The sequence below is a fragment of the Canariomyces notabilis genome (assembly GCF_033297395.1).
Source record: "Canariomyces notabilis strain CBS 508.74 unplaced genomic scaffold N656scaffold_8, whole genome shotgun sequence".
Taxonomy (NCBI): domain Eukaryota; kingdom Fungi; phylum Ascomycota; class Sordariomycetes; order Sordariales; family Chaetomiaceae; genus Canariomyces; species Canariomyces notabilis.
The window spans coordinates 925,413-950,852 of NW_027041830.1; the positions used below are offsets into that span (position 1 = coordinate 925,413).

The following is a 25,440-nucleotide window of genomic DNA, read 5'->3' on the forward strand; positions in this document are numbered from 1 at the left end:
CTGGGGCATCCCTAGGATGAGCGGGCAGGGCGACGGCTTGCCCCCGGATGTAGATGGACAAGTAAGAGAATTGGAGGGAAGTATGCATACTTTATAGGCATCTGCCCCCGACTTTCCTTAACAGCCAGGCTGATCTTCTCGGCTTGCGCTTCATGCACCTGGAAATGCTCCCGAATCTGCTCCTGGGCGGCCTCTTCCTCTGCCGACCTCACGACGTAGCCACAGCCTTCTTCCTCGCACGTCCAGGTCCCGTTTGGACCTTTCGGCGACGTGGTAGGGATTCTCTCAGCATGGATAACCAGGCGGACTGCGCCCTCCGGTAAGGGGGGGCTGTGACAAAGGGCCGTGTCCTCGACCTCACCATCACTCGAGTTCTCATCATCGTCCATATATTCATCGCTAATGGCATTCATGTTCTTGGCCGACTTCCTGCCACGCCGGCTTCCACTTTCGTGCCCGTCAGAATCCGGAGCCGGCCGTTTCTTGGAGGCTAAGCGCAGGGTTGCACCTTTGCCAGATCTGCGGCCGCGCCGCTCAGCCAAGGTATCGTCATCTGAATCCCCGTCACTCCGGCTCGCCATCGCACTTTTGGCCCTCCCACCGAGACCGATAGCTGGGGGCAGATCGGATGCAGCGGCAGTTGTAGAAGGGAGTGTCCCTACCCTATATTGGCCGCCCTTATATGCGCGCCTGAACGTCTGCTGGGGCATGATCTCTAGCGTTGTCCACTTCGGCGGCTCAAATGGTGTTTTCGCACAGCCTTGGAGAAAGGTGTAGAAGGGCGTGCCCTTCCACTCGGGTCTCAGGCCGGCGATAAGCTCCTTTGAGTAGTACGCGAGAATCTCCTCCGCGGCCTGGTACTTTTCGATTTTGCATTTGCTCCACACAGTTCCGCGAACCTTGGGCACCGAGGCGTTTCTTACATCCGTTTCCCTCGCGATTTCATCTAGGACATCCAGCAGCCGGCCAACCGGGGTCTCGAGGTCGCGATCGGTTGCAGGGGTCACTGTCCGAGCATCCATGGGCGCTGGCGATGGCTTTGAACTTGAGGCCTGGACAAACTGCCTGTACTTCTCTGGGAGCGGTACGGGTGTCTCCACCTTGGCTCTTCCCTTGCTTGTTGTGGTCTCGATATCCCGAATCTCACTGCTTCGAGTGCTTGCCCTAGCTGACCTGCTCCTACGCTCTAGCTGGGCTTTTGTATCTTCTGACTCCTCTGTCTTGGAAGGCGGGGGTGGAGGAAGTATCCCCTTGGCTGCATCGGCAATCCTCTTATCCACGTCCTGTCATTGTTAGCAGGCGAGCCTACACGATATGGGGTAGCGATCTACGACATACTGGATGTGCTTGTCGTAACCACTTGGCAAAACGCGTCTCATTCCACGCCAGGGCGGCATCCCTTGTGAAATGGCCGATCAGAAACTCGGCCCATTTATGGCACAAGGCCTCGACCTCATCACGCAGGATGCCATTGCCTGCCTTGACAGCACACTTGAGAAATATCTCGTCCAAGGTCGGGGGAGGTGGCCAGTTGGCTTTCTTCTTGTGTCCGCACGCCAATTCATATTGTTCGTGAGCCTCGAGCAACCCAAAATAAAGCGTGATTGCCTCTCGGACATCGGCGTACATGGGCTGGAACTTTGGCGATGGCCTGATCTCGAACCAGCCTGATGCACCCGAAGCCCAGAGCGTGATCGGCCCCCATCCCATAGAGTAGCGGTCCGAAAGTGGTATTTCGATATAGGCAGACTTCACACTGGGCTTGGTCACTGGAACTCGTCAGCGTGTTGAATGGCCGAGGTCAAATGAGCCTTCTCACGGTACTCGATGTTATCGCCGTCCACCTCAAGCAGCCCGCGAATCACGAAAGGCCCTTGGAGATGGACAAGCAGAGGGTTTGCAAGCGTCTTGCCGTCTTTACGGTAGATGGTCGCATCCCTCAGCACAAAAATGGGCCATTCATCCTCGTCTGCGATGCGGTCGGGTGGTAACGGTTTTAGTATCGCCGATTCCTTGGACCATCGAATATGTGAGTCGTTAGAATGCGAGTCGTCGGCAGTAGCAGCCGTGGAGCTGGACGCCCCGCGTTTTCGGGGTCTGCCCGCCATGGCAAATGTGATGATTGTGGCGGGAAGAAATCGGATACGTCTCGCGGAATCGCATGAGAAACAAGGTTTCCTTTTACGCGATTCAGTGAGAGGACCAGAAACGCGACAGAGGGGGAACGCGGGAGCTGGAAATTTGGCGTGGCCTGGATAGAAGTACCAGGTACGAATGAGAGGCTTCGCTTTCCTACAATTTCCATAGCCTCCCCCACCTTAGCTGAGTCCCCAAGTACCTTCGTACTTTGGTCGCAATCAACACGCTTCTGCCCTCAGTGCCCTCCGATCGATAACCTTAGTCCCCTGCTCCTGGCGCAGATAAACTTTCAGGTCGCCCAAGCCCAGGCGGCCCAGGACCTCACCTCCCCGCCCTTCCCCACACGAGAAAAATGGCCGAGCCGATCCGACATTCTTGATCCGGCAACGCATTGGACACAACCTTCAGCACAGCGCCATCTGCTTCTACCCATACTCTCCCTATATGTCTCATTGATTGAACGTCTCGCCGGCACGAAAGGCGGGTACCCAATCACTAGCGGCTGACAACTCGCCCATGCCTATGCGCCCGCATATTCCGCGCATCTGGCATCCCTACTTTGTGAAGATGGCGACAGACAAGGTCCTTGACGGCGTCTTCGGTGTGTAGCTCTTATCCCGATTGCATGTGCTGGACATGCACCTAATTCAGGGAAACGCAGCCATCAACAAGCCCATGGGTATGAGTTCCGCTCAGGTTATCCGCGACTGCCAAAACTTCTTCAACCCTTCAACGCTGTTTGCGCCGATGATACAACAGGAGAAGATTGCCCGAGAGAAGGAATCGCGATACCAAAAGCGGCGGCGTGGCAAGGCAAAACAGGAGATTAGGGTAAAGATGGGCCATGGCGGCACCCTCGACCCGCTGGCCACGGGCGTCCTCATCCTCGGCGTGGGCAAGGGCACCAAGTCACTGCAGAATTTCCTGACCTGCACCAAGACGTATGAGGCTGTCGTCCTCTTCGGCGCCAGCACCGACTCATACGACCGAACAGGGCGCATCATCAAAAGGGGCAAGTACGACGAGGTCACCCGTCTGGCCACGGAAAAGGCGCTCGAGAGCTTCCGCGGCAAGTACAAGCAGATGCCGCCGCTCTATTCGGCGTTGAAGATGGAGGGGAAGCCGCTCTACGAGTACGCGCGCGAGGGCAAGCCGATTCCCCGCGAGATTGAGACGAGAGACGTCGAAGTGACGGAGCTTGAACTCATCGAGTGGTACGAGCCCGGCACACACAACCACCGCTGGCCCGCCGAAGAAGCCGAACAAGCCGAGAAGAACCTGGTTGACTCCGTCTGGCGCGTAGCGAAGCGGCAGGCCGCATTAGAGGAGGAGCCCAGTAAGCTGACGCCGGAACAGGAACAGGAGGAGACCAAGGCACTAGCCGAGTATAATATCAAGAAGCGGGAGGCCGAGGAGGCTGTAGACGCACTGGTCAGCGAGGAGCAGCCCTCGGCGAAGCGCAAAAAAGCAAGCGATGGCCGCGCAGAGCCCATGATGTCCGGCGCGCTGGGCCACCTGCCTCCAGCGGGGCGAGGCTCGAATCTCATTCCTCCGCCTCCGGCCCCGAACACGCCGCCACCTTGGGAAGGCAAGGGCCCTCCCGCGGCCAAGATCCGCATGACTGTGACGTCGGGCTTTTATGTTCGCACTTTATGCCACGACCTTGGGGAGAAGCTAGGCTGTGGTGCCATGATGGCGGAGCTAAGCCGCACCCGACAGGGTGACTTTGCCCTGGGCAGTGCCAATTGTATGGAGTACGACGATCTCCTAAAGGGAGAAGAAGTGTGGGCCCCTAAGGTGCAGAGGATGTTGGAGCTGTGGAATAACCCGCACTCCAAGGTGCCGGCGCCCGAGAGCAAGGAAGATTCAAGTACACAGAAGCAGCCAAAGGACGAGGGTCAAGTGGCGCAGTCTACACCTCAGCCGGACGCAAGCACGTCAACCGACGGTGCAGATACGGTAGAGGATACCAAGGAAGCCGTAGCCGTGACCGCATAAAAGCTTCTGGGGCGGTCTTCCAGAAAGGTGACCGTTCTGGCTTGGGAACCAGAGAACCACGTATCAGAAGAAGAATAGTTTCGGTGCCGATTGACACCAGGGCAGAGCTGGTTGATCCAAGTAGCGACTGCACTTGCATAGGATTATGGGAAGCCACACGCAAGATAGACAGCCTTCTTCGTTGGAACCAAAAACAAATCCAATTCCAACCATCATTATCGTCTATCCAATGAAGTTCCCGATATGCCGATGTCCCTTTGCTTTCCTTGCCTTTTACCGACTCCGACCCGTCATCCTGTAAATGCAGACGCCCCATTCATACAACATGTAGGTGCGTAAGTCTTAGTTCGTAAAATCATCGCCCGTATCCTAGCCCACCCGCGTAACCTAGCCTGACCTTTTCGCGGTCCCTATCCCAAAGAGAAACCAAAAAGAATGCAAAAAAAGATTTATTTCCCCCCACCCTCCCGAAGCAAACCCCTAACCCTCTCGATCCTACCGACCGCACTCTCAAGCCTCTCCAGCCGGCGCCGCTTGTCGAGCTCCCTCCTTTCCAAAACCTCGACGCGCTCCTCGAGCTTCGCCCGCGCCCGCCGCTCCGACGCCACCATCTCGTTGGCCTGCTCGAAAAGGCTCACGCTCAGCTCCTCTACCTCGCGGCTCGTCGCGCTCAGCCGGCCCTCGGCCTCGCGCCGCAGCGCCTGTTCTCGGGTGAGCGCTTCTAGTAGCAGATCCTCAGTGCTAAGTTGTCCGGATCCGGAACCGGAGCCGGAGCCGGAGCCGGTAAGGCTTGCTGGTGGTGAGAGTGACAGTGAGCCTTCTGCCGTTACTGTTGGGGGGTAGGTTGCTGATGAGGGGACGGAGGGGATCGGGCTTCGTGGTGGTGGCGGGGGTGCTTGTTTTATGGACGGTCCTGTTCCGCCTCCTCCCGGGGGAAGGGGTTTTAGGTTCGGGGTAGATTTGCTGGTGCGGGAGGAGAGCAAAGCCGAGATGCGCGTTGCCGCGCTGGTTGTTGAGGCGAGGAGGAATGAGGCGCGCGTAGGGGACGGGAGGGGCCCGCCGGCGCCGGCTGAGGAGCTGGGTGGGGTAGGAAGGGAGGTTGGTTGTTGTTGTGGTTGTTGCTGTTTCACCGGGGGCGTGGTTGCTTGTTGTCGCGATTGCGACTCGAGCTGAGCGCGCAGTCTGGCGACTTCATCCTCGTAGTCGGCCCAGCGGTCGACGGCGGCCGATGCTTTCTGGTTGAGCAGACGGACTTGGGCTTCGAGATCGGCGATTTGCTGCTGCGCTTTGAGCAAGGCCGTCTGCGTCTCCTCGGAGGGCGGCAACGAAAGACCGAAGCCGCACTGTGGACAGCAGGGTGCCGTGACCGTCAATGTGCCGGTGCTTGTGACGGTCATGGTTGTAGTGGCCGACATGGAGATTTAGGAGGAGGTGTCGAGTCGACGTCGCTACCTATAAGCGGTTCTATCTGCACTATTCAGTGGGAGCATCCCAGCAGCAGCGCCGTCGGCGTCTTGAAGTTGTTTCGGACAGCGCAAAGGCTGGGTGTGTGGTTGTGGGGAGGCCAGGAGGGTGGCTGAGGCTTGGCGCTTGAGGATTTCAATTGCCTCGCCCTGCAACACGGATTAAGGGTCTAAAAATTACCAACACAGGCCACGTCGGCCTACCGAGTGACATCAAAGAAGGGCTCGATACCCAAATCATGGTAGAACACGAGATACCCTTTTTGAAATCAGACCCCCTAAGACAACGCGAGGCCATTTCTTGCAGATAACGGTATGGGGTCCCCATCACAGGACAGCTCAGAGTACATACATACATACGAAGTGCCGCTTGGACTTGCTGAGCCTGGTAAATGGTGACGTCTCGCATTGAGCATTGCTGCGCCGCCCAGCGATCATCGAGTGATACGAGGACGAGCAAGTGATCAGTCCTGCGCAACGAGGATGAACTTGTGCAGATGTTACCCGAAAGTACAAGATCTCCCGCAGAGAGTGCCACGCGGAAAAAGGTAGCTGCAGGTATGAATACCAAACAAGAACTTGATTGGGCTGGATCTTGTCCCGGTTCCATAAGCCCTGAAATAGGGTGTTAGCGCATGCTTGTCATGCAACGGAAGCCAGGCACCGTGCTGAGCGAATGCAGGGCGCTCCCTGGAATCCCAACTCTATCCACACTTCAGCTTGCCGGCTCCGAGAAAGAAGCCGCCGCGTCCTCCCACCCGGTAAGCGGCGCATTGGCTTTCTTGAGATAGGGCGGCGATATCAGCGCGCCCTGCATGAACATTAGAATATGTCATGGCATGCAGCCAAAATGGGACTCCCGTGGCCTGCTAGTTCAATGCATGGCCGGTGGCATGAAGCAATTCCAAGCTTCGTTAACTCGAGCCCTGCTATATAGCTGGCTTCCGAAGTGAGACCCCTTTGAACTGAGCAGATCCAACCAGTGTGGTGCTTGGGAGATCACCTTGCCTTCAGGCACAGTGATACACTAACCTCAGAAGGGCTTCGCGACCTTTCGGAGTTCCTCCAAGCCCGTCTCTGGATCTCGAAACTCCTTCCAGCTCACCGGATACATGGTGTTCCCAGATTCGCTTGTAGCTAGGATGACACCCAGCTCGTTGCGCGCCGTCGAGAGGTAGTAATTGGCCTGGTCACCTAGCGAAATCTGCAAAATGTGAAGCGGCCCAGTTAGCAATACCAACCCTCCTCCCCCTTATGAAGCTCAACATACCACCTCGGCCCGAACGATATCCCCCGGCCGGAAGCTCTCGTAGATCTTGACGCGATCCTTCTCGGTCGCCCTCACGTCCTGCACCCTGATCAAACCCTGCCACTCGGCGTCCAGCACGGTATCCCCGCACACGAGAATGGCGACGACGGCCTGGCGCGGCGTGATGCGGATCACGCGGCAGAGCACAATGTTGCCCACCTCGGGCAGCACCTCGCGGTGCTTCTTGATACTGTACTCCGAGGACGACCCAGACCCTGCCACCCCCGGCGCCGTCCTGACGACCGAGATGGTTGGCAGCTCTGCGGGCGCGGGAGCCGGTGTGATTTTTGTCAACCGCTTCGCTGGCCCGGGCGCTTTCGCTGGCTGGGTGACGTGGACGGTGCCGAGCAGGGATGAGTACAGGTGCGATTCGTGCACGTGTGTGCCTGGCCCTGGCTGATATTTGGATGCAGGGCCGAGGAGCTGGCCGGGGAGGGCGAGGGAGGGCGGTGCAGCCCGGGCGGCGGTCGAGGTCGCCATTGTCGGTTGGGACGTATGCCAGTTGCGGGCCCGGATCAGCGGGATCGACTGCTGCGGTTCGTTGCTAGGTCACTTCTCCAACCGTTACAGCCTCTTCCAGCAATGGGATGGCGCGTATGAAGAAAGCGGGCTCAGATCGCGGGATGCTTGGCAGATGCCGGGAACTCGGTTTCCGGGTGGTTCGAGTCTTCGAAGAGCAAGGTGGGAAAAAACGTGCGCCAAGGGCAGTTCTGCCAGTCCACGGTCCTGTGGAAGCTGGAAGCGGGGGTTTTTGATTCGCTCCTTTGTGTCTTCAGCCCCACAGATTAGCGTGCAGCCCCTGGCAATCACCCCTCACCGCCTGCCTGCTCGGGGGCCAAGATTTGGACGGCATGCGATCCGCGCGACGCGCAAAAAACTCCGAAGAGCGCTCCTTAAGTAAACTCTTGCGCCCTTCAATTTTTTGGGCTTACACCTCGTAGAATCTCTGGTGATGTTGCAGGACCACCTCCTTCTTTCCTCCATCTTGAGCCTCCCCTTCCTCCTTTTCTTCCCCCTTTCTGCCATCCCCCAATGGCGCCGAAATCATCTCCCAAGCAGTCGTCCGGGATGGGCGGCTGGCTCAAGCTGATCGCCATCCTGCTTGGCGTGTTCACCCCGATCGTATACCTGCTGGAGCAGAACCTTGAGTCCTTTTACGTATTCGACCTCGACCAGCTCAAGGAAGTCAGCCAGCGCGGCATCGACTTGCACGGCAACAACACGCGCGCCATCGTCAAGTACATTGTCGACGAGCTGAGCGGCCAGCCCAGCTTGTCCAGCTACGTCAACCTGGACGAGCAGTGGGTCTTCAACAATGCCGGCGGCGCCATGGGGGCCATGTACATTATTCATGCTAGTGCGTTTCCCCCTAGGACCATCAATCCGACCCCTCCTCTTTCCTAACACACCATATAGGCATCACCGAGTACCTCATCATCTTCGGTACCGCCGTCGGCACCGAGGGCCACACGGGGCGGCACACGGCCGACGACTACTTTCACATCCTGACCGGGGAGCAGCACGCCTACGTTCCCGGGGAGTACGAGCCCGAGATATACCCTCCGGGCAGCGTGCACCACCTCCGGCGGGGCGACGTGAAGCAGTACAGGATGCCCGAGAGCTGCTTCGCGCTCGAGTACGCGCGCGGCTGGATCCCCCCGATGCTCTTCTTCGGCTTCGCCGACGGCCTGACCAGCACGCTCGACTTCCCCACCTTGTGGCGCACCACATGGTTGACGGGCAAGCAGATGCTGGGCAACCTCGCAAAGGGCAAGCTTTAAAACGTTTCCTGATGGGACGGATGATGAGGGTAAGAGAGAGAACCGGGCTTGGAAAAGGCAAGCTATTCAGCTTGGCGTTCGAGCTCGAGTAGAGTCGAAGATGGATGGGGGGATGGCGATTCTCCCGAATCTAGGGGTCCTACATCTATCTACTATATGTAGAATATATAATCTGTAATAAACTTCTGTACGAGCCCGGCCCGCAGTGTGCGAGCCTATCACAAAGTGCGTCTAGCTGGCAGGCGGGTAGGCTTGTATGGACTAAGGATGTTCTCTAGCCGCTCTTGCAAGTTCTTGACGCCACGACTTCAAGTTGCGTCAGAGCAGAAAGGCTCCGGGACGAACCTCACGAAGAGCATGGCTTACAGGGGTAAATGCGACATTCATCCAACTCAAAATGTTGCCACTGAACCACTTTTTCATTTTTCAAATACCTTAGCCTCGGAACATCATCGCCGTGACCGCCATGAAACGCCTATATAAAGACAGAGGGATGCGCAAAATACACGGCAAAGGCAAGCAAGATTGGCACCGCCCAACCGCTCGCCAACCAAATGATCCTTCGAATCCGACCCAATCACAGCACCTTTTTTTCTCGTTATCGTTTCGCCGCGCTCCAGGGCAAATGCGTTTGATGTGATTTATCATGACAAAGATGGAGATGGATTCGTCGCATCCTAAGCGAGCCACTCCTCATCGTCCCGCTTCAACCCCCTCATGACAAGGCCCTCGTCGTCGTCCTCGGCGTCTGATTCAGGCGGCTCTGTCGAAATGTCGCCATTTTGGTGTGGATGCTCTTGAATGTGAGCGTAGCCATTGCCATGATGATTGGCATTGTCATCCTCCAGCATCCATGTCAGCCCGTTTGCCTGTTCCTCTAGAGGAAACACCTCCCGCGCATACTCCTCGAGACCGCGCGGGCCCTCCCACAACTCCATGGCCACTGTCGGGCAGCTCTTCTCCAGCTCAATGTCGCCAAAGTAAGGGGGCTGCTTCGTGGGGTCATCCTTGCCAAGCCCAAAGAGGGCCTCAAGCGCCTCCAGCTGGCAGCGGTATCCCTCGGGAATTTTGACCTTGATCTCAATCGGGCCTCGGATATAGCGTACTGGCCGGCCAACTCCCCGCGAGAAAACCTCACAAGCTTCTTTGGGGGAGAGCATCTCATAGGCGAGGGCGATGCGCTTCCCGCCCCCCCACTTCTTGACGCCGTCCTTGAAAATCTGGAGGATAGCAGGGCCCACATCGTGTTCGGCGTCGAGCCAGGGGAGTTTGACGTCAGGGTGGAAAGGCGCTTGCCAGATCCAGGAACCGTCTGGTTGGAGCTCGGTGCAAAAAAGGGGGTACGGCAGCGACGTAAAGTTGTTGTTGTAAATGCCCGTGTAGACAAAGGTGCAGGGCAGCCCGATCTTCTTAACGTACGCTTCAACTTTGTCCTTGGATGCCCACAGCGGCAGCGATGGCCAGTCCTTGTTATAGACGTGGTGGTCTGGCATCGAGGAGTAGATATAATGCTGGATTCCGGCCCTTTTAGCGGCGTCTGCGAGGGCCTCCCCAATTCGTTGCTCGTCACCGTAGAATGTCGTGTTGATGAAGGCCAGCTGGGCGCCTCGGAACAGCTCTGAGATTAGGGCGTGGTTCACACCGATGCCGGAGATGGGGCCATTTTGTGTCACATCCACATTGGCCGTCTCTGCGGGACGTTCCTTGGTGTATAGCTCGCCCTGGAGAATTGTCACATTTGGGTTCGTCGCTACCTCGGTAGCGACTACGCCCTCTAAATTCCTCAACTGTGCTCGTACATGATAACCGACAGCGGTGGCCACGCGGATGAGGGAAGCTGCCTGCCTTCCACTGGCGTTGATGACAGCAATGGTCTTGTCGGGCGAGGGCATTGGCCGCTTCGCGGGACGAAAGGTCAACGAATTATTCCTGGATGTCAGGGGGGATGCCTCTGAGTATGAAGACCGGGAGTGCTTGTGTCTCCTCTCGTCATTGCCGGCGGTGGTGACAATTCTAATGTCCCTCGGGACGGGTCTGATGGGCAATTCCGAGTGTAATTCGGTCGCCATTGCGGAAGAAGTCGGGGCGCAAAGCTGCCCGAAAAGGTTTCAATACTGACTGACCCAGCCGCTCGTGCCAGAGTCTCGCTGGTGCGCCAGACAGCCTTCTACAGTGTGCGCAGCTGCTAGGAACAAAAGTCCTTCCTTGAGTTTGGAACGTGGGTAGGATGGTGGGCGCCCGGGCGTAGGGATTTCGGATGCAGAATTGTTCTGGTCGGGAAAGAAGCCGGGAAACCGTGCAGCGCAGAGGCGCACAGGCAGCGGTCAGGACCGTCCTGCAGCAGGCGTAGATTGGTCGTGAACCTTCGCGGGTAGCTGGCGGCGCATATCACGGGAAGGGCAGATCGAGCTCGGCGCAGAATGGCGTATTATTCTGATCGCGTTTATCTGTTAGTGGGGTTCATCCAAGATTGCGGGGCAGAGGTCGAGACGGGGAGCTGATAAACGATTACGGACAGATAAATAAATGGACAGCGAAAGAGAAGAAGGCAGAAGGCGAACGGAAGGTGACACCCGAAGAAAGCAGTCCGTTGGGTTGAGACGGCCGTTCTATGTGGTCACCGATGGTCTCTATGAATGAAGGACGTACGACACAACAGACGAAATCCAGACGCTTGTCCACATGACTGACTGCAGCCATCGAAAGGAGACCCAGCAAGCTAGGTACGGGTTACTTTAGCCAACGAGCTAACAAAGAGAAGCAAATCGGATCAAGCTCTGGCCCGGGCAGGCGAGCCGGTTCTCCACAACCGGCAATGGCTTGTTTGTTGGTGTCGGCCGTCTAGAGTAGTGTATACTGGGGACAGAGACAGGAGGAATGGGGCAAGCACCCACCGTATCCACAGAGCGAGGGCCTAGCAGGACGGACAGGGAAAGGAAAGTACAAAAAAAGACTGCTGAAAGAGGAAAGAAATCAAGAATCACGAAGGTCACCGTCTCGGACCACCAATCGGCGAGGACGGCAGAGCGGTTATCCCGTTGTAGTAAGGAGAGAAAGTGAGAGAAAGGCAGGTAGTTAACCAGGTCGATGATGGAGACGATAAGCAGGAGACAATATCCCAAATCAAGCAAACCTTTCCACGTGCCAGGATCCTTACAAGGCCGATTCTCGGCTCTCGTAATAGTAGCAGCTTTATGCGTGTATGCGCCGCGCGATGGAGAGAATAGCTGGAGAGAGCGAGTGTCTGTTTGTCACAGAATCCAGGGGTCCAGTGAGTCTCTTCGCCCAAAGCATGCAATTCATCACCATCAGCCAGGCACGACCCAGAAATGGCCCGCCCATGCAGGGATAGCCAGATAGCAAAGGACGAGGCCGGAAAACTGGATCCTGTAGATAAGGCATATCGACGCACGAGGCACAATATGCAGATGCGTCAATGTCAGCAGACCAACAACTGGTGCTTTGTTAGTACTGTACCTCCAGACAACTGCCTGTCGTACAGGAATGTAATAGGCGCTGCTAAAGGAAAGATTAATTCGGTTGCTGCCGTGCCGCTTGCGCTTTCCGGACTGGAAACTTTGAGCCCAGTTGTTGAGCGTATCAAAAACGCATGGGCAAGCTATCCCAAACGGCCAATTTGCGGTTGACAGGCACTTGCCTTCTCAGAATCCATGACGGGAGGTGCTACCGGCGCCAATCCGGAGAGAAGAGGAGAGAGAAAAAACGAGAACAGTCGTCTGACGCAGTCGTATGCAGCTAAGAGGTTATTCTTACTCGACGATTACTCCCTTATCCAGAATTGCCGACTAATTATCCAATAAAGTTCATGATTCTTTGGCAGATCCGCTGTTGTCGACAGCCATTGCCATGGGCCCAACTGGCGGCTGAACAACAAAAGATGCCTTCAAGCACAAAACACAGCAGACGCAGACTCGCAGCTTCGAGATTGCTGCACGGGCGGCAATCCAGGACGCTGGTTGGGCTCGCCGAACGCCAGCCAACTCACCAGGCGGCCGGATTCATAGCAAGAAATTGTCCGTTTTGTCCGTCCCTGCTGTCTCAGGTCCACGGCATCCACAGGGCAACCTCTGAAGTACCGTAAAAAAGCTGGTTATTAGCCGTTTTGGCTGCGTTGGAACGTTTTCACGACCGAGCTCGAAAAGCAAAGGGGAAGGAGGGGGGCAGGATTCGTCGAGAATGAGCGGTCCGAAGAGGCTGGGGGTGTGATGGTGCTCGAGCTCGTCGGTTGTCGAACGTCGAAAAGACTGGGAAGCCGGGCATCGCCTCTCTTTTCAATTACGTACAAACCGGGCCGCTAACACCTTTATGGGCAGGCCCAGGCCCTCTTCCGTCATCCTTGGGTTGCGCAATGCGTCACGGAATGCACCAAGCGGGGCTGACATCTCCGCGGCGAACCTAACATTGACAAAAAAATCTTCCTGAAAGTTTTCTGCGAAAGACTGACATTGGTTCGAACTTCGAAGCCCGGCGGAGCTGCGATGGAACGCCCGGGATAGCGACAACGAACGGCCGATATTATACATAGACTAGGTACGCATGACCGAGGCTAGCCGGCCGTTCTTCCCCGCAACTTTACTTGCTGGCGGATACACTCCGAATCGCGGGGGAAAAGATAATTGAGGACGGCGCAGGCAGCGGAGAGTACGGCCTAGGTAACCTGATCTTGTCGGCCGGCTCCGCATTGTGCAGACAGGCTCGCCTCGCAGACGTTGTGTGACGGGTTCGGTCTTTCTTGGGCATCAGTTCCCGCAGGTCGGAACTAGATCGATATGATGCATTCCTGTCGAATTCTGTCTCCCGGTCCCCTGGGCTGATCGGGATCCATCCAACTTTGTCTCCGGCCGTGTGGGGCCCAGAGACTCCACAGCCATTGATCTGAGTGGAAATCTTTGAAAAGTTCTTCACCGCTGGCAATGTCCTCAGCATTCCGCTCCGAGTAGCGACATCAGTAGACGGACCGTACTACGGACTACGCACCAAGCGCTAAGGGGGGCGGACAAGGAGCCAAAACCAAGCACTCTGCCGACGTGTAGTGTGCACTATTAGAGGGGCTCCAGGGCAAGCATAACACGGGAAGCACCTAGAATTAAACACGCAGACACGGTACTGATTGGCCTTTCGAGATCTATCCCCGGGAAGTCTACGAAGCAATGTTGAGGCCTTGATATTCACCACTGAAGACAGCAAATGAAGCTTCACAATTCCTGGATGGAAGCCAGTCGATCATTGACAACATGAATGGTTTCAGGGCGGATATTGTAATTCAGCCCGGGGCATCACAGTAACGCTGAAGAACATGACAGTTCCAGGATAAGTGTTAAAGGTCCTATTAGCCCGGTGGTGTATAATCATTGAATTAAGGTGGTGTATGTACTTGTACAATACACCTCCGGTCACCGACGAGGATAGATGGCGTGGAGAAGAGAAGTAAACCCAGAGCGGCGGAAGGCACTAAATAAACGCCGCCAGCGTCCCGGGCCTGTGGTTATACTTATTAAGCCCGCCGTCTATTTAGAGTCTGGTGTTCCAGATCTCACACTAGGTACATGTAAAATACCAGGCGTGCCGTCTCATTCCAGCATGAAGCTTTGAAAGGAGGCATCTCCGTGGAGATGCTGGCAGCGTGCTTAAACTAACGTCCCTAGCGGGATCCATGTAACACCGGGACGGGTACCCGGTAAGGTGTCTTCCCTGTCTCGCTCTCAAACGACGGAGGAATCACCGGGGCGAAGTTCGGGCGGTCCAGCATGATACGGTATCAAGGCGGCCCCCATAAATGCGCGGGCGCCTTAACTCCCGCATCTTGCAGTGATCCAGGTATGCCGGTCCATCGGCATGCCCCTTGTACGTCGCAGTCGTCCAAAATCCGTAAAGTTAAGACCCAGAACGGTGCAAAACTCTCAAGTGGCGGGCGCGCCAGGAAGTCTCTCAATGACGTACTTCCCCTTAGCACAAGACATGATAGGCACGCCAGGAACCTTGCGGATTCTCCTCTTCAAATCACGATCGTTTGCTGCGGTTCAGGTTAGAAAACGCAAGACAGTGGATGATCAAGGAACCTACTGGCGACAATGTAAATGCGGTGTTTTTGGATCCGGTCCACAATGCACTAGCACGATGTCAGCAGGCAGATCTAGATTGAGCTGGGGAGTGTCAAGGTCCACGTACATCGTCGGCATAGGTGCCCTTGTGGTCACAGGTAAGGCGCGTCCACCTTTCATCCCGGGCAACTAGTCCAAGTCAGTTTCTTGTGGTAGATGTCGCAGAACCCTCTGGGCTGTCTCACTCATCAACGCAATGCGGTACTTGGGACCCAGCTTTTCCAACTCGCTGTAACAGATTGTCAGTCTTTTGCAATCCTCGGTCGCGAAATTGGAAGCCTTACGCCATAACACAGGACGTGATGATGATATTACATGAGGCGTAGAGGCAGTCCATTGCCTGGCGGAAGTCAGTCAGCTTTCTCGGCAATGAGGTTGGGTCATGAACGTACGGTCTCCAACAACGGCAGCTTGGCTCCCACCGTCCTTGAAAGAAAATTGGTGTCCTAAGACCCGTCAGAGAAACGAATCCTGCAAGCTCAACCCCTTGAGGGACATACCACTAGTACTTGATAAGGCTGTTGTTTCTCGATTAGCAACGCCCTCAAGTGCAAGTCGAGGGAAACACTCACCGGCACCAAGGCTGTATTGTGCTCGAAAAACATTGAAGAAGGCATCTGAGGCCTGAGATCAACAAGTTAGCCTAGAAACAGCATCAACGGCGGACCAGGCCAAGACCTACACCTCCCGGACTGCTTCCTTCTCCTTCTTCTTTAGCTCCAGTTGGGCCTTCTTCACAGCCTCTTCCTTGCGCCGGTCATCGTTCCGGCCGATCATGCGCTTGACCTGAGCCAACCATTAGCATGTCTTCAAAGACGTGTTGAAAGTTCAATATCAAGGTCACGTGCAGTAGCGAATTTTCTGGTCCGTTTGGCGACACCCATGCTGAAGTTTTCGCCGCGGTATGGATACGAGATTTAAAGTTCTGAAAGTGATGGCTTGCTGGAGTACTCCACGGATTTGGCTGATGTCGGCGATGCGGATATCCAGTGCTTTTTTCCCGTTGTAGTGGCGACTGTTTAACATACGGCAGGCATGAGTTTTGCGGCTTTGATGTTAGCTCCCCGTTTCGTTACTTGGTGGTTCTGACTTTGAGTGCAGGAAACTTCCGTAAACATTTGTAAAGGCAACTGGAGCCACCTGCTTGCCAGCGGGCTGTCAGGGACCAGAGCGCAGGCTAATTTGGAAAGTGCAACGCACGTTCCAGATACACGAGGGACTTGGGCACACCGTGCAAATTAAACGCTTGAACACTCAGGGCTTGCCGAGAAGCAGGGTTGACGCACGCCATGCTTGCTTCCATATGTCAGACATGCAGAGTCCGGCACCAGACCAGACCGCAGAGAGGATGCAAGCCGCAAATGACATGCAGACTCCCGACTTGATTATGTGTGAGATCTTTTGCTTCAAAATCATGAAAGAGGAACAAGAGCAAGCTTCGCCTAATATTGCGCCTAGATATCGCAGCAAATAACCTGCCAGTTCATTCTCATAGGGAAAAGGTGGGTGACCGTGCCGGCTTCCACACATACGGTATTCGCAAGTACCGCCTCATGCAAGCTGAGACGGTCCTAGGTACAAGTACAGCCGACAGGCTCTTTTAAGGTGTGAAATGGCGCAAATTCGTGTCCTGTTTTCCCCTGCGCCGCCATGTCCCTTGCTTGTCAGCCAGTCCTGGCCTGGGCGTCGGTCCCAATCACGAGGCGCCTCCTTTCTCCCGACATTTGACGACGGCCAGGGAATGATTTGAATGGTGCCATCAACCATCTGCTTCCATCTTTTTACAGCCGGCCGTTGAAATGCGCGTCGCTTCCTCTCGTTTTGGATAGTCCTTTGTTCAGATATCGCCATCCCCGTTCTGGCCCGATCTAGCCGAGTAGTCGCAGTCGCAGTCGCAGCACTCGGTCGTGAAACCTCGCACGTCAACTCAAGCCGCATCCACAGCCCTACGGCTCGACCACAGAGGGTCGCTCCCTCGAGTGTGGAAACAACAAGCAACCGGCGCCGAGAAGCAGTAGCACGGCATCGGGACCCCTTGCGCCACCGACTCAATTTTGCCTTCTTTCCTTTTCCCTCATCGCTGCTGAGCCTTACCAGATACAAACCGCCATCATGGGGTCATCACGGCTGTCATTGAGGCGTGTCCTCTTGCTCTCTGCCTTTTTTGCGGCCGGTGTACTGGCTCAAAATGACGACGATGAGACGACTACAGAAACACCAGATACACCCACCACAACAACTGCCCAGCAGACATCCCAAACAACAACCACCGGCGCTACCCAGACCACATCCCAACGAACGACGACATCAGTATCATCATCCAGTCCCATACCGACTCTGCCAGGCCTGAGCTCCTCCTCGACGACATCACAGGGCACGCGGCCCCCCATGCCGAGCCTTACGAGAACAACCATTTCGACTGATATACCCGAGTACCCCCCACCGACGATCCCGCCGACCCAGAACGCTCCCTTTATGAACCATTCCAAGCTCCCCGACGGCACCGTCTTCATCGCCGTGGGTGCCATTCTTGGTGCCTTCGGCCTCGCCATCCTTGCCTGGCGGGGCATCGTCGCCTGCCTGCTGCACCGATCCGTCGAGCGCGCTGCCATGGCCCAACACGCAGCCAACAACGCGCCGTTGGGCAAGGGAGGCGACAAGAACGCTGCCTCGTTCCCCGCACCGCCCGCCCAGTTCTATAAGTACATCGAGCGCGAATCGTCCGCCTCCCTCGCCGGCGCGGGGATGGGCGGCGGCGCCGCTGGATCCGCTGGACGGCGAACCCACCGGGGCCCGACTCCCTCCGCCACACCGAGCCAAACGAACCTGTTCTTCTCACCCACCGCCGCGGGGTCCGCATCAGCATTAGGCAGCGCCACCGGCGCCTCAAACCGCGACTCGGCGCGTTTCTTGCCGTCGGGCTTCTACGCCTCTGCCTCGCCCGTCCCCGGCGGCGGCGGCGGCCACGGACACGGACACGGCAACTCGATCAGCATGAGCACGCTGCGGCCCTCATCGCGCGGGCGCGCTTTGGGACCGTCGCCGCCTGAGTCGCCCGACGTGGGGCCCAGAGTGGTCTCGCGCAACTTTAGCACCAGCTCGCTGAACCTCAACCGGCCCCCTAGTCCCGGCGCCCGAGCGCCCAGCGCGTACCTGGATGACTTGTTGGATGAGCAACCCGGCATGTTCCCCCCGAGCGGGACCCCGTCGCCTCAGGGGCGGGGGAGGTATTAATTCTTGTTTGCTTTTTTTTTTTTCTTTTCTTCATGTGGAGGGGTTGGAGGGTGGTGTATAGGGGTTCTGAAACAGCCCGTGATATTCGCATTTGGGGGCCGGTTGTTCTGCTTTACTGTTTACTGGGAGAGGCTGTATGAAGTGCATTGCTGCGCCTTGGGAAAATCTCTGTGTGGGCGTCTCTGTGTGTGGGTGTACCTGGGGAGTTGTTGGTGGTCCGATGTGTCCTGCCCGCAGACCTTTTTCCCGTTCTCCTCCCTTTTCTCGTTCTTATTCCCTCGCCCGTTTTCTAGTCTGGTTTGTCATGCGGCATCAGAACGAGGTGTTTGCAACGCTGGGTTTGACAGGGACTGCTTCTCAACTTTTTCAAGACAGATTCATATTCCCCCTATAGTAGATATGCTCTCCTTTTCTTGTCCTTACAGTTATTCCCAGTACAGTAATGAACATGTCCTACCTTCCTGCTTCGAAGGCGCTATATGTGATCTGCGTTTCTGCACTATCCCCTAGGTCATATATGTCTAATTACACAGATGTTCGCCGTTTGGAGTTTGGCAAGGAAGCCACCGGAATAGATGTATCGTTGCGCACCTGAGACCAATGTTATCGTTGGACAATGTCCCCGATGGTACATACATGGCTGGAGTACATGGCAGGGACATGTGCGTTGTCGTACTGCGTGCGTCCACAACGCTGGTGAAACATTGCTGACGACGGTCAAGAGCTCCCGAATTCACATCGTTGGCGTACAAAAATGGATTCGTGACTTATTTGAATATGGTCGCTAGCCACGATATCTGCTTCATAGCCTTACACAGGACTTGAAATATCACTTTTGTATCCAAAAGGGAGCAGTTACCTGAGAACCTCCTCATTCCGCCCAGCAAATCCTTTGCACTTTATGTACTTCTATAATGTCCATGATTTCCCAAGGCTCCAAACACCGGAAATTCGAACATAACACACGCCATGTCTAGCACGTACTCGCTTCAAATCTTCCAGTCCCAAATCTCGCAGCTAAGCTACTCCCTCTCGACAAATCTTAGCCTCTATCATGCCTCTGATTTTTCCAACTTCTCTTCGTCCGCACCAGCAGCCGGCCCTGGGCCCAACTCTTCCCTAGCCCCGTGGATATCCTCCACGCGGATCCCGCTGCGATCGCACATCCCCCTAAAGATCCCCCCTTCCATCTTCCACAGTTCCAGCGGCGGACCCATCTCCGCGATCTTCCCCTTATCCATGACGCAGATGCGGTCGTACCCGATGATGGTGCGCAGGCGGTGCGCGATACACAGCAGAGTCTTTCCTCGGAACCCGTTGGCGATGGTCGCCTGGATCTTGTCATCCGTCTCCATATCGACGCTTGACGTCGCCTCGTCGCAGACAATGATCTGTGAGCCGCGAACCAGCGCCCGTGCCAGAGCCATCAGTTGGCGCTGGCCCAGCGAGAAATTTAGGCCGTCCTCCTCGACAACCGAGTCGAGGTGAATGCGACCAGTATTGGCAGTGGCGGAATTGTCATTGCTCGGTGCGACGGCTTCCACGTCCTGGTCGGCGCCCGAATTGGCTACCGCGCCGGGTGCTTGTGCGTGCTGCCCACCGTCCGCCGGCACAAGATCGGCTTGCCGGAGCGCGGACCACAGCTCAAGGTCAGTGTGCTCGCCGAAGGGGTCGAGATTGCTGCGTACGGTGCCTTTGAACAGAGCAGGATCCTGCGGGATGATGGCGAGGCGCGAGCGCAGGTCGTGGAGGCCGACGGTTGAGATGTCAAGACCGTCAATGGTGATGTGCCCTCCTGAGAGTTCAACCAGTCGGAAGAGGGTTGACATGATGGAACTCTTGCCAGCGCCAGTGCGGCCAACAATACCGACGCGCTCTCCCCCTTTAATATGCATGCTGAGGCCTTGCAAGACCAGAGGAAGCCCCGGCCGGTATCGCATCTCGACATTGTCGAAGATGATTTCGCCCTTCTCCGGCCATGTCTTGCGGACTTCAATGGTCTTCAGTGGCGCCTCCTCCTCAAGCTCCGTTCCGTAGTAGTGAAGTCGTTCAACAGCGTTCATGCCGTTTTCGACTTCAGCCAGCTGCCTCACAGTAAACTGGAGCATGCCGACGATGGCCAAGATGTATGACAACACGAGGCCGCCTATCGACGGGTCAACGGAAAACCGCGACGTTACGACCAGAATTCCAGTGGTGAAAAAGAGGGCGGTGCCGATCATGTCAAGCCGTACTGACAGCCACCTTTGATTGGAATAGGTGAGGAAGTAAGCCGAGTCCATCTCGTCAATCGCTTTGCGAAGGTCCGTGATAAAGCGATCCATCAGCCCGTATGCTCGGATGCTCGCAACCCCAGACAAGCCTTCGCCAAACTTGGCAAAGACGTTGGAACGAAGCACAGACTCAAATCGCTTGACCTCTCTTGCTGATGCGCGATAATAGCTCGCGGCAAACACGAACAACAGGGCCAGGGGAACCAGCGCGATGGCGAAGTAGTGGAAGAAGGCGATGATCAGCGCAAATACCGAAATAATGCTACCAATGCTGAAGAAATACATGCGCATCGCATCCGAGAGGTTGTTGTCCATGACGTCGACATCGCGGCTGAAGCGGTTCGTGATGCGGCCAAGCGGCGTCGTGTCAAAGAAGGACATGGGCGCGCGCAACACCCTCGTGATGGCGTTTCGCAGCATCGTTTTGCTAGCAAGCGTGCCGAAGATGGAGAGCGACACCATAAAGCCGAACATGATCAACGCTTGAACGGCACCGAGACCCGCGTAGACACCGATGTACACCCCTGTGGACAGCCTGAACCTGTCAGAGGTCCAGTATGACAGCCAGAGGCTTGTCACGATGTTGGCTCCTTGTGACAACACCAAGAGCGCGAGGACTAATGGGGCGTTCAGGATTGTGCCCGACGCCCTGGTGTAGGATGCATATACCGACCACGGCACACTGGCTAAAGCTCTCTCCTCGGCCTGCATTAGGCTTTTACCCTTCTTCCTCTTTTTGAGCTGGCCGCCGTCCGCTAGGCCTTGAGTAGGTGCTGAGTCGGCGTTCTTTTCTTCCACGGCCGTTGATGCCAGTAATTGCTGGAACCCCTCTGAGTTCTTCATCAGGTTGTCGAAAGTATCAATCGCCTGTATCTTGCCTTCCTCCATCCAGATGATCCGATCACAGCGACTCAGGACCCAAAGTTGGTGCGTTGCCAAGATTCGGCATTTGTCCTTGAGCAAGCCAAGAATAGCGTTGTCAAAGATATGGCGTCCGACGTGGGCATCAACTGCGCTCAACGGATCATCCATCAAGACGATGTCGGCATCGAAATAGATAGCCCGCGCAATGTTCAGCCGTTGTTTCTGCCCTCCCGAGATGGTGATACCCCTTTCGCCGATCTCTGTCAGATCATTGTTCGGCAACATGTCCAAGTCCGGTTGCAGCGCACAACTACAGATGTCAGCGAAGATCGGCAAGACGGAAGACTGCAGAAGGAACAGGGGGGTGGGCAAATACTTACGCTTTGATGACCTCCGAGTACCATCCCTTGTCCAGCTCTTTTCCAAAAAGGATGTTTTCTTGCACAGTCGTATTCTGAATCCAGGCGTACTGCGGACAGAACGCTCTTGAGGCGCCCAAAGTGACCTCTCCGCCCGTCTTACGCATATCTCCGGCGAGAGCGGCGAGCAAGGAGGACTTTCCGCTGCCGACCGTACCGATGACGGCAACTAGTTCTTTTCTCCCTATCTCGAAATTGAGATTCTGGAGTTTAAACGGCTCTTGCTCTTCGGTAACAACGCTCCCGTCCTCGCTGGGATTGGTCGGTGAAATGCCGCGATTCTTTTTCGGTCCCCCCTTTCCTGGCTCGCCCTTGGGCCTCCCAGCGGGTTTTTCGTCATCTTGGGTCTTTGTCCTCTCCCAAGTGAAGGATGCGTCGCGCATCTCCACGGCATTCTCGGCATCGGGGTTGAATATCGCTTCTTCCTCACGTTCCTCGGCCAAGAGGAACTCCTGAATACGGGAAATGGACGACCACGCATCGGTCGCCTGGCCGATGACCAAGGGGAGCATGGTCAGGGGCATCCTCAGCCCATTGAAAAGGGCCAACGAGGAGAAGACCTCGGCAGGGGCAAGGTTGTGGTTGGACAATGAATACGTGATGAATGACAACATTGAAGCAAAAATGGGTAGAGACAAACTGATGGCCATGATTGCGTTGCGGATGGCCAGTAAGACCTGGATGGATGAAATTTCCTGACTTCGCAACTCCTCAAGGCGCTTCAGAAAGGAGCCTTCCCAGCCAAAAAATTTGACGAAGCGTACGGACTGCAGAATCTCCTGCGTGAGGCTCACTCTCTGGTCCGTAATCTTGTTGATGGCCTTTCTCCGGATGAACAGGCCCTTGATGGCATTTGTGAGCACAGGCACGCCGATGACCAGAAGTGCAAACCCGGCAAGCGCGCTGTAGGTCAGGTTGACCAGGAGCATGGCAAGGGTGATCAGGCAGGCGATGGGAGCGGTCCAAATCACATGGAACATACCAGATGCCTGATCTATCCTGTATGTATCGACACTCATTAGGTTGGTCTAGTGATATGTCAGCGCAAACCATTACATCAAGGTGTGCTTTGTTCGATTACTTACAATCTTCCCGTTGCTCCAGCCGGCGCCGTCGCCGGACACACCCGGCTGGTTCTTGGTGGAGCCCTTCTTCGTCCTACTAGTCTTCTCCTTTCCCCCTTTCTCGGCTGCTGTTGCAGCGGGGATATCGGGAAGCTCTGCGCCGCCCGCCTTGGCCCGCCCAGATAGCACCATGGACTTCTCATAGATCAAGCTGATCAGGGAGGCCCTCGACATGCCGCCTATCATCATACCACGATAAATGAAATGATTGATACACAAGCTCTGCAGCGCTTGCATGGCCGTGACGCCGAAGACTAGCCCTAGGCCGTCACCGAGATGCGGCGCCGGGAGGCCCACGGAGCTCGCGATATAAGCGTCGGTAGCGAATTGAATCAGGTAGCGCAAGGCGAAGGGAGACATGACTGAAAGAATGGTAGACAAAAGCTGGCAGAGACCGCCTATCCAAAACTCGACGAAGAAGGTCTCATGCATGGCCCAGAGAAGCGGGTACTTATCGCCATTGGCGACGCGGCGCTTGAAGGATTCCCGCATCTTTTTGGTCAGAGGATCAACCGCGCGGTCCGGGTTGACGGTATAGATGTCGTTGAGCTCGAGCGGCCGTTTGTAGCCCGTACTCATCAACGGGGCAATCCAGTGGAATATCAAGCGACTGAAGAATCCAGCCTTGTACTCCGGACATACGGCCCTCTCCTTGGGCACTGGGGTGATCTTGCCCCATCGTAGCGGGTTTGGCTGTTTGTACCAGGGCTTTTGCTCCGGCAGTCTGTTGGTTGCCGTTGTGCTGGTAACGCTGGTGGCGGTAGCATAGCTCCTCATGCGATTCAACGCGTCCCTCTGGTCGCCCTGGGCAAGCACTCTGTCTGGGTCATCGATGCTCTCTTTCGTTGGGAATTCTGTCTCATTTATCCCTTTATCCTGTTCTGAGATCGGCGTAGCGTGTGAGGACTGAGAAGGAGTGCGGCTCAATGGGGTCGGGCTGTCAGCTCCATTGCCCTTTTCTTGTGCAATATCCACTGCCATGGTCGAGCAGCCGCGGCCCGAGCCTCAAGCGAGGCACGAACAGGCTACGAAAGATGGCGATGCGGGCGCCACGATGATGACAGCTTAGAGCGTATTGTATTGTACACAAACACCAACGGTGTATGAGTCCCAGTATCCGGAGGTGAAGTGACAACCAATTCCTTAGGGAAAATTCCAACACGGAGCAGAAACGTGGGTCATGCCCGGGAATATAACGGTGGTGAGAGTCGGACGTGCTAATAAACAATTGAAGGCTTGGACAAGGGAGAACCGCGGCTTCAGTACAGACGGAATTTTAATTAGACAAGGAACTCGTGTAGATGCAGGGAAGATGAAGCACAGGAGGGAGCAGCATTTGTACGTATTCACCTGGCAGGGCAGGCAGCAGAAGATAACCGGAAGGGATAAAGTCACCAGGGCGGCAATAAGCTTTCAACGACCCATCGTTCCCGGCAGATCCTCCTTCCACGTCGTCTCCCTCATTCGACGCAACCTTCGTCAAGGCCGCGATTGAGTTGGCGCGTCATTCTTTTTACATTGGGAAGGTCCGGGCCCGTCCCATTGTGGGGAAGAAGTCGGAGTACGGCAGGAGCAAAGTGCCGACTTTGCTAGTCGTTCCCTCCTGCCTGCTCCATGCTCAAGCACTGGCAGCTCGTTGATTAATAATTCAGTCACCGCTAGCACACGCTGGAAATTAACGTCCCATTGAACTGTCATAACGCTCTTTGAATTCGGGGCAAAGATCTTTTTAGACTCGGCTCGGGGATACCGGGCATAGGAGTCGACGGTGTCCTTACGGTAGTTACTGTATTCCCTACAACAACTGGACTAAGAATGCCTATGCATATCCGCGCTCTTGGACCGTTCAGTCCCAATTGAGTCTTTAGAGTAGGACTGCCGCCATTGTTTGTCTTCTACTCGATCTGGCTTATACAGCCCTAGAGTAGGTAGCGGCTGGTTTCGGACTTGTACGGAGGTATCACCGACTATTATACTTCAATGGGTATCAGGTAATTAGTTATGTTGTACTCGCACAGCGCCTGCGGTGCGGTGCGTCACTTCCAGTTACAACTGCCGCAGCTGTTGCAGTCGAAGTTGTACGACCGCACCCGGCAACCACGGCATGAAAGCCGCAAGCAGTCAGCTGCATTTTCTTCGTTGACTTTCCTTCCCTGTTGACAAATGCTCTTCTGAAAGTCTCCGGCACTTGTCTTGGCAAGTGCATAACTGCATGTAACTCCCAGTAGTCCAGTACTCTACCGAACAGTAACCAGAGCGATGTTGTCATGCAGACAACCAATGTTGTCACCTGCCCTAGATACTATCAACTAACAAAGGTTGGGATTAGCACACTGTCAGAACGAGAGATGGACCCATTCGCCAGCTTTCCTGCCTAGAACACAACTCCGTCGGGTTTCAAGGCTCTTGTTAGAGGACTCAAACCTATTGTTCTATTGTTTGACTCAAAAGTCACCGAGGCCAAGCCGTCTCCTTGTCCTCTCAAGCAGAACCACAAGCCCGGCTCGACCGGCTCTGCAACATTACTAATTATCATGTTCAAGTGCGTCGCTTTTGTCCTGATCTTTATTAGGCACCTTGAAATACTTGTTTCGTTGCCGCATGACTTACTTTGTGACTCGCTAGTGGACGGCATTTCTGGCTGTCTCGCCTTTCAAGTTCCTGCCCATCGTAAACTATGCTAGCTACCCCCAAGCCTCCGTCTTCCAGAGTCG

At 55.6% G+C, this 25,440-nt stretch overlaps 10 protein-coding genes across 10 annotated transcripts; 3 read left to right on the forward strand and 7 right to left on the reverse strand.

The window, feature by feature from the left end:
- Positions 1-11: 11 nt before the first annotated feature.
- Positions 12-2,108, reverse strand: N656DRAFT_707626 (uncharacterized protein; the record flags this gene model as incomplete). Its single annotated transcript, XM_064811444.1, has 3 exons — positions 12-1,283; positions 1,339-1,775; positions 1,820-2,108. The coding sequence occupies 3 exons, from the start codon at positions 2,106-2,108 to the stop codon at positions 12-14; spliced, it is 1,998 nt and encodes a 665-aa protein (XP_064671210.1).
- A 216-nt stretch (positions 2,109-2,324) lies between these two features.
- N656DRAFT_778448 (pseudouridine synthase) lies at positions 2,325-4,384 on the forward strand. The gene is made up of 2 exons (XM_064815012.1): positions 2,325-2,740; positions 2,801-4,384. Exons 1-2 carry the CDS (start codon positions 2,656-2,658, stop codon positions 4,135-4,137), a joined length of 1,422 nt encoding a protein of 473 aa, XP_064671211.1. The 5' UTR covers positions 2,325-2,655; the 3' UTR covers positions 4,138-4,384.
- A 202-nt stretch (positions 4,385-4,586) lies between these two features.
- On the reverse strand, positions 4,587-5,534 carry N656DRAFT_797499 (uncharacterized protein; the record flags this gene model as incomplete). The annotated part of the gene is made up of 1 exon (XM_064817647.1): positions 4,587-5,534. One exon carries the CDS (start codon positions 5,532-5,534, stop codon positions 4,587-4,589), a length of 948 nt encoding a protein of 315 aa, XP_064671212.1.
- Positions 5,535-5,644: 110 nt separating this feature from the next.
- N656DRAFT_634573 (uncharacterized protein) lies at positions 5,645-6,536 on the reverse strand. Its single transcript, XM_064810377.1, has one exon. The coding sequence runs from the start codon at positions 6,208-6,210 to the stop codon at positions 5,737-5,739; it is 474 nt and encodes a 157-aa protein (XP_064671213.1). The 5' UTR covers positions 6,211-6,536; the 3' UTR covers positions 5,645-5,736.
- A 97-nt stretch (positions 6,537-6,633) lies between these two features.
- On the reverse strand, positions 6,634-7,389 carry N656DRAFT_707979 (putative exosome 3; the record flags this gene model as incomplete). Its single annotated transcript, XM_064811472.1, has 3 exons — positions 6,634-6,804; positions 6,871-7,092; positions 7,132-7,389. The coding sequence occupies 3 exons, from the start codon at positions 7,387-7,389 to the stop codon at positions 6,634-6,636; spliced, it is 651 nt and encodes a 216-aa protein (XP_064671214.1).
- Positions 7,390-7,779: 390 nt separating this feature from the next.
- N656DRAFT_778450 (ERG2 and sigma1 receptor-like protein) lies at positions 7,780-9,156 on the forward strand. The gene is made up of 2 exons (XM_064815013.1): positions 7,780-8,266; positions 8,326-9,156. Exons 1-2 carry the CDS (start codon positions 7,942-7,944, stop codon positions 8,688-8,690), a joined length of 690 nt encoding a protein of 229 aa, XP_064671215.1. The 5' UTR covers positions 7,780-7,941; the 3' UTR covers positions 8,691-9,156.
- Positions 9,157-9,367: 211 nt separating this feature from the next.
- Positions 9,368-10,759, reverse strand: N656DRAFT_707521 (NmrA-domain-containing protein; the record flags this gene model as incomplete). Its single annotated transcript, XM_064811441.1, has 1 exon — positions 9,368-10,759. The coding sequence occupies one exon, from the start codon at positions 10,757-10,759 to the stop codon at positions 9,368-9,370; it is 1,392 nt and encodes a 463-aa protein (XP_064671216.1).
- Positions 10,760-14,124: 3,365 nt separating this feature from the next.
- Positions 14,125-15,790, reverse strand: N656DRAFT_635286 (Fcf1-domain-containing protein). Its single transcript, XM_064810380.1, has 10 exons — positions 15,661-15,790; positions 15,495-15,598; positions 15,385-15,436; positions 15,313-15,330; positions 15,205-15,258; positions 15,097-15,152; positions 14,998-15,041; positions 14,880-14,941; positions 14,775-14,820; positions 14,125-14,724 (listed from the first exon to the last, which is right to left on the reverse strand). Exons 1-10 carry the CDS (start codon positions 15,694-15,696, stop codon positions 14,612-14,614), a joined length of 585 nt encoding a protein of 194 aa, XP_064671217.1. The 5' UTR covers positions 15,697-15,790; the 3' UTR covers positions 14,125-14,611.
- An 843-nt stretch (positions 15,791-16,633) lies between these two features.
- Positions 16,634-18,333, forward strand: N656DRAFT_635318 (uncharacterized protein). The gene has a single exon (XM_064810381.1). The coding sequence runs from the start codon at positions 16,925-16,927 to the stop codon at positions 18,044-18,046; it is 1,122 nt and encodes a 373-aa protein (XP_064671218.1). The 5' UTR covers positions 16,634-16,924; the 3' UTR covers positions 18,047-18,333.
- Positions 18,334-19,098: 765 nt separating this feature from the next.
- On the reverse strand, positions 19,099-23,707 carry N656DRAFT_797505 (P-loop containing nucleoside triphosphate hydrolase protein; the record flags this gene model as incomplete). The annotated part of the gene is made up of 3 exons (XM_064817649.1): positions 19,099-21,493; positions 21,564-22,630; positions 22,688-23,707. The coding sequence occupies 3 exons, from the start codon at positions 23,705-23,707 to the stop codon at positions 19,099-19,101; spliced, it is 4,482 nt and encodes a 1,493-aa protein (XP_064671219.1).
- Between the last annotated feature and the right edge of the window lie 1,733 nt (positions 23,708-25,440).

Excerpts from the sequence above, each read along its gene's own strand:
- N656DRAFT_778448 (XM_064815012.1), top strand. The coding sequence starts at position 2,656 with ATGCCTATGCGCCCGCATATTCCGCGCATCTGGCATCCCTACTTTGTG. Across the intron at positions 2,741-2,800 it reads GGTCCTTGACGGCGTCTTCG|CCATCAACAAGCCCATGGGT; the intron begins GTGTGTAGCTCT and ends AGGGAAACGCAG.
- N656DRAFT_634573 (XM_064810377.1), bottom strand. The coding sequence starts at position 6,210 with ATGGAACCGGGACAAGATCCAGCCCAATCAAGTTCTTGTTTGGTATTC.
- N656DRAFT_778450 (XM_064815013.1), top strand. The coding sequence starts at position 7,942 with ATGGCGCCGAAATCATCTCCCAAGCAGTCGTCCGGGATGGGCGGCTGG. Across the intron at positions 8,267-8,325 it reads CATGTACATTATTCATGCTA|GCATCACCGAGTACCTCATC; the intron begins GTGCGTTTCCCC and ends CACACCATATAG.
- N656DRAFT_635286 (XM_064810380.1), bottom strand. The coding sequence starts at position 15,696 with ATGGGTGTCGCCAAACGGACCAGAAAATTCGCTACT. Across the intron at positions 15,599-15,660 it reads GGACCAGAAAATTCGCTACT|GTCAAGCGCATGATCGGCCG; the intron begins GCACGTGACCTT and ends TGGTTGGCTCAG. Across the intron at positions 14,725-14,774 it reads CCGCATTTACATTGTCGCCA|CAAACGATCGTGATTTGAAG; the intron begins GTAGGTTCCTTG and ends CCTGAACCGCAG.
- N656DRAFT_635318 (XM_064810381.1), top strand. The coding sequence starts at position 16,925 with ATGGGGTCATCACGGCTGTCATTGAGGCGTGTCCTCTTGCTCTCTGCC.